Source organism: Desmodus rotundus, chromosome 5 (genome assembly GCF_022682495.2).
Source record: "Desmodus rotundus isolate HL8 chromosome 5, HLdesRot8A.1, whole genome shotgun sequence".
NCBI classification, from domain to species: Eukaryota; Metazoa; Chordata; class Mammalia; order Chiroptera; family Phyllostomidae; genus Desmodus; species Desmodus rotundus.
This window is the reverse complement of record NC_071391.1, coordinates 11,752,108-11,757,902: the sequence shown is the minus strand read 5'-3', so window position 1 is coordinate 11,757,902 and position 5,795 is coordinate 11,752,108. Positions and strand designations below refer to the sequence as shown.

The following is a 5,795-nucleotide window of genomic DNA, read 5'->3' as shown; positions in this document are numbered from 1 at the left end:
GTGGGTCTTTACAGATCCATCACTTCAGTGCCCACAACCATTCATGTACTTTCTGGGGGATGATGGAATGTGTATTGCCAAGTCTCACACCCTGAGATTTGTTGTTTTAGTGACTCTAACAAGAGGTAAAATTTTATTTAAAACTTCATTGTAGTACCTACTTGTCTATTTTGTCATTTTCTGTCACTGACACCATGCGTGTGCTTTGATAATAGACATGGAATAATTGGTCCTTGAGCTAAGAACACTCACAGTCTCATCTTGGAGATGGTGATATAATAACAGATGATATTAGTACGATGCTTAAAGGAGATATTTGCCTGTGATTTAAGATTGGGGCATTTAACCAGAGCTGAGAAGTGTGTTGTTTCATTCTTAGCATGTTTGAAGTATGTACATTAAGCACACTTTATACATTAAAGGGAGGTGTGTGTGTGTGTGTGTGTGTGTGTGTAAAGAGAATAAGACCTAAATGAGAAGCCTTGTGCAGTCTAGTGCTCTGTCCTCCAGGAAGAAAAGGAGAGAGAGCGTCCAGGTTTTTCTACAGAATGGCAACTTTAAAATTAAATGAATATTCTGACACCCTGAATTTATATAATGTTTTTGACAATGGTATTAATAGTTGTTCAATAATAGTGTAAGTAAGTTGTACAATTACCTTAAGTTATTAAAATAGATTATAGCAGTCAACCACTAAGCAAAGACTACTATTACAATTGTGTTTAAATTATGGTTTGAGTTTATTTCACAAATTGACAGATAAAGAATTTAAGGCATTACTACTGGAATACTAATGTAAATACTATTTGGTGGTTGCTTTTTTTCCATTGAACATAATATTTTGTTAATAACTCTTCCACTTCTACTACATCAATTTGGAATTTCATGTTTTTTTAAGTTAATTAGTATAATGCTGTGAACATGTTGTAAAGGGAGGTAAAGTACATACATTAAGCACACTTTATACATTAAAAGGATAGTGGCTATTAGAGGAGGTCAAGGTTCTATGCCCCCAAGCACCGTTCTTGCAGTTTCTGTTCAGTTGTCAAGAGCAGGTATCTGTTCCCCAGAGCGAGGGCAAGAGGGGAAATCCACAGTCTGAGGTGAAGGCCGTGATGTGCCAAATAAATGTAGAGCTGCTGATGCTGCTGACCCCTGGGTAGAACAATCAGAAATAGAGGATCTGAGAAGTTGTCTACATCCCATGAACTGTGTCCCTGATGGTTACCCAGCCTTGGGCAAAGAAGAAGTACAGGTGGGTTTTGTGTAACATGCACATGCTAGAATAAAACACAACAAAGTTATTCTCTTTTTCATACACAGGGCTGCTTTTTACATCTGTCTTGCAGGGGGCACATCTTCATTCAATAAATATTTATGAATGCCATCCTGAAAATGAGCATTGTAAATCAAAAAGCATAAAGAGTGGTGAACAGGACAGACAAGAGCCTTGGAGCTATGGGACTTTGAGCTAAAGCAGAAGAATTTTATTTTATTCTTATTCATTCATTTACTACTTATTATTTCTAAGTGTTATGATGGGTAATTTACAGGATGATATGAGCACATAGGAAGAAGAGAATGAAAGCTAACTTAAACCATTAAAACTCCCTTCAGACTCAGCAAGTTTATTAAAATCATTGCTTATAAAATGGCAACTTTAAACATGGAGGAAGATGGTACTATGCCCATATGTCTCTGGGATATATTTATATATATACACACACAGAAACACATACATATACACATACTTATGAATAGAGCAGGGTAGTACACAAAGATCCTATTTGCAAAACAGTAGAGCAAACCTATTATTCCTCTTCTTTTTTTTATAATTTTAATTTTTTATTGTTATTCAATTACAGTTGTGTGCCTTTTCTCCCCATCCCTCCACCCCACCCCAGCTGAACCCCCCTCCCTCCCCCACCTCCACCCTCCCCCTTGATTTTGTCCATGTGTCCTTTATTCCTCTTCTTTAGTTCAAAGAAATACAGATTTATAATGACTGCTCTCCACAGTCAATGTAGGCAGAGAGGTGGGTAAAGAAATGTCTAGCATTGTATTTCTGAGACTACAGAAAAAAACTGTGCCAATGTCCATAAATTTCAGCTGTCAACATCTATAAATAAAACATTTGTGATTGACCATACTTACACCCAGTACATAATTTAGTGCCAACTGCTTTTTTCAGGGCATCTTTCACGTCCTTATTCCTCAAACTGTAGATGAGTGGGTTTAACATGGGGATGACAACTGCATAGAAAACAGAGGCTACTTTGTCCGTGTCCATGGAGTAACTTGAGTTGGGTCGGAAATACATGAAAAAGACTGCCCCGTAATATATACCAACAGCAGTTAAGTGGGAGGCACAGGTAGAGAAGGCTTTGCGTCTGCCTGCGGCAGACTTCATGCCAACGATGGTAGTTATGATGTAGCTGTAGGAGAGGAGGACAGTGACAATGCTGGACCCCCCTACACAACTACAAGAAACAGTCATTGCTATTTCAAGGTTGGTTGTGTCTGAGGTGGAGATGGCTAGTAAGAGTGGTAAGTCACAGAAAAAGTGATTGATGATATTGGAATTGCAGAATGAAAATTGAATTGTGCAATAGATAAAGATTGCCACACCCATAAAACATGCGGTATAGGCAGTGGCCACCAGCTGGATGCACACTCTCCTGGACATGGTCACTGTATACAGAAGGGGATGACAAATGGCTATGTAACGGTCATACGCCATGACAGACAGCATGACACACTCCACAGCTGCAAAGGCACCAAAAAAGAACATTTGAGCCACACATAAATTATATGCAATCTTCTTTTGCTTAGATAAGAAATCAGCCAGCATCTTGGGAGAGACAGTGCAGGAAGCGCTGACATCACAAAAAGAGAGATTGCTCAGGAAATAATACATGGGTGTGTGGAGCCTGGTGTCCATGCTGATCAGCAGGATCATCCCTAGGTTGGTGATTACTGTGATGCCATAAACTAGTAGGAAGAGCACAAAGAGCCCCTGCTGCACATCCCACCTGCCAGAGAGTCCTAAGAGTATGAAGTCCGTGAACACGGTGCAGTTCTCAACAGCCATCGCTCAGGTTGGCAATCCCTGGTTGTGGAGGAAGGAAATGCAAGTGGAGAGCAAAAGCACCTTACTGTCTTAGCAGTTAAACTGCTCATTCGTTCTATTTGTCAGAAGTTAAAAAAGAGCTCAACAATGTACATTTTCTTTAAGTAAACTGACTTTGCAATGTTTCCAATATTACATAAATTGTAAAAATGACAATAAATAGCTTACACTTGCGTTGCACTGTATAGAATATGTAACACACTTTGATCCAAATTAAGTCATTTCACTTCCATATGAAACTATGTAGTGTTTTTCGATCTTATAGATTAAGAAATTGATGTCCTCAGAGTCAAGCCAGTTGTTCTTGGAAGTATTTTGTCCAGAAAACCCACATCCTATTACAAGGTTGTTTCTGTTCCTGATGTTGTGTAAGTGTTGTTATATTCTGAAATAAAATAGCATAGAGAATTGAGAGATGCAGGTAACAGAAATATTTCTTTCTCCCCTCATTATCCAATACTGTAAAGCAGGCAGATAACTGGCTTCTTTCTTGATGTATCGTGTACACACCTCCCCATTATCCCCTTGTCCTGTCCAGCCTCAGTCACCAAGGGATAAAGACAGGCTGTGATCCAGGACTCCCAGAGCAGTGAGCATTCGCTAGAGGAGAAGTTGGAGTGGTCTCTGTGGATGGTAGGTTAGAGAGCACAGGCTGAAATATGTAGGGCTAACCGTGCGCCCTCTGACATGACTGCTCAGGGAGGTGTGTTGAGACCTGAGAGTAGGCATACTGGTAGCACAGGTGACCCAGAGGCAAGTGTGCATTGTTGTGTGAGACCCTCCACTCTAATCTGCTAGAACCCACTGAATCTATTCACCAAAAGATCAAATGTGCAGGATACAAGGTAATGTCTCATGTGTGCACAGTCCCATAACCTCAGAGAAACTTCCATCTGAACTGGGCCCCATCCAACTCCCTAGACATTGTAACATTGCTTAACTGTGTTCTTGATCCCCTTCCTCTTAAGAATCTCTGAAATCTGCTTTCCTTTGGTTAAAAAGAGTTAGTCCTTAGAAGGTCAATAAAATTCTATGTTCTACTGTTATATTTGACACAAACCAGGCATATCATATATAATATAGTATGTGACCTCTTCTAATCTGTGGGCATATGAGAAAATGGAGCAGAATGTAGAATAGACAAAGAATCACATCTGAATAACGATGTAGTGATCCATATGCAGGCCTCCAAAATTCTTGGTCTGAACTCATCTAGTTATCTGTGCTTGTAGACAAATTTTTTTAAAAAAAATTTATTTTGATTCAAAAATATTTATAAAATATGTAAAAGTACAGGTAAGAGTGTAAAAAGAATGTCCAACCACTTTCATAAATAATACTCAATTTTATTCTTCTTTTACATTTATGAATTTCTTTAAAATAATGAGATGATAAAAGTAAGGAAAAGTTTGTATACCATTTCTTACTCTCCATTAGTTTTATAACATGCCTTATGTCAAATAAAGATAAAAGAACTAATTAAATCTAAAATAGAAATGAGTAAACCACAATAAAATCCTCTACCTGTTCTGGACACTGGACTTCTTTGTTGTCTGCTTTCTCTCTGCCAGAGGGTTCAGCACTGTCCCCTCGGTCACCTGGTTTATATCACCATGGCTATGTCTGGACCTGGGTGCTGGTCTCTCAGGAACAAGGGACAGGTATAACAAGATGTTGTATCACGTCTTATTCCCTATAGGCTGGTGATTGAGAAAGAAACATGGACCTTTTGAAAATGTTGCTTTTGTCCCTCCCTACCTAATGGCCTAATATTGTACTTAGCAATAGTAAAATGAGTGTATTGATGGCTCTTTGCATCCAGCTCACCAAATTTATACAGGTATATTGTTTCCATGTCATAATTTACAAAAACATCCACTCAAGTTACATACAAAGACACACATATACAAACACTCTCACATTAAATATTTTTACAAAATAAAGATTTTTGTAAATACAGACAAAACTGACTATAATCGTAGTGCTTAGGGAAAACTAAGTTTTGTGTATTATGGGATGATTAGTAGTTAAATAAAAATTATATCTGAATACATATAGCTTATGTGCAAATAGTCATTATGAATAATGTCAATGAAGCCTCTTCTACATTAATTTATTCATTTTTTTGCTAATAACCCGTAGGTTTACAGAGAATCTTTATACCACAAAATTTTGATATGAGTATAATTATACATACATAATTTATCATAGCTAAGTTCTTCTTTAAAATAAATTGTAAGTAATGGCCTTTAGAGCATATAAATTTGACTATAAATAAATTGTTTCCTTTTTACCATAGTTTTATGTTGTGTAACAATCATCATATATTATCATATATGTTATGTTACATACATGCTGATTTGTTTATAATAAACTCATTAGTTGATACAGAAATTGAACTCTAGAGCTAATAAGTAAAGTAGAATCTTTTAGACATTTTCATTAAACTCATAAAAGTTGCTCAAAATAGGTGTTCTTTTAATATTTGGTAAAATTCACCTGTGAAGCCATCTGGTCCAGGACTTTTGTTTGTTGGGAGTTTTTTGGTTACTGCTTCAATTTCCCTAGTTGTAATCTGTCTATTCAGATTCTCTGATTCTTCCTGATTCAGTGTTGCAAGATTGCATGTTTCTAGGAACTTATCTATTTTGTCCTGATTGTCCAA

The 5,795-nt window shown here is 37.3% G+C and overlaps 1 protein-coding gene across 2 annotated transcripts; it reads right to left on the bottom strand.

Moving 5' to 3' along the window:
* Positions 1-894: 894 nt before the first annotated feature.
* Positions 895-4,713, bottom strand: LOC128781052 (olfactory receptor 5AR1). 2 transcript variants are annotated; one of them, XM_053925220.2, is made up of 3 exons: positions 4,655-4,713; positions 2,155-3,515; positions 895-1,155 (listed from the first exon to the last, which is right to left on the bottom strand). In XM_053925220.2, exons 2-3 carry the CDS (start codon positions 3,089-3,091, stop codon positions 1,046-1,048), a joined length of 1,047 nt encoding a protein of 348 aa, XP_053781195.1. In that variant the 5' UTR covers positions 3,092-3,515; positions 4,655-4,713; the 3' UTR covers positions 895-1,045. The 2 variants fall into 2 exon arrangements, 1 of the variants encoding a protein (XP_053781195.1); XR_008426937.2 differs by having other exon boundaries at positions 1,113-1,155; positions 3,299-3,515.
* Between the last annotated feature and the right edge of the window lie 1,082 nt (positions 4,714-5,795).

What these genes read in the sequence shown, in the direction of transcription:
- LOC128781052 (XM_053925220.2), bottom strand. Translation starts at nt 3,091, where the DNA reads ATGGCTGTTGAGAACTGCACCGTGTTCACGGACTTCATACTCTTAGGA. An exon ending in CACTAAATTATGTACTGGGT is followed by an intron (nt 1,156 to 2,154) that starts GTAAGTATGGTC and finishes TGTTCTACCCAG; the next exon opens with GGGTCAGCAGCATCAGCAGC.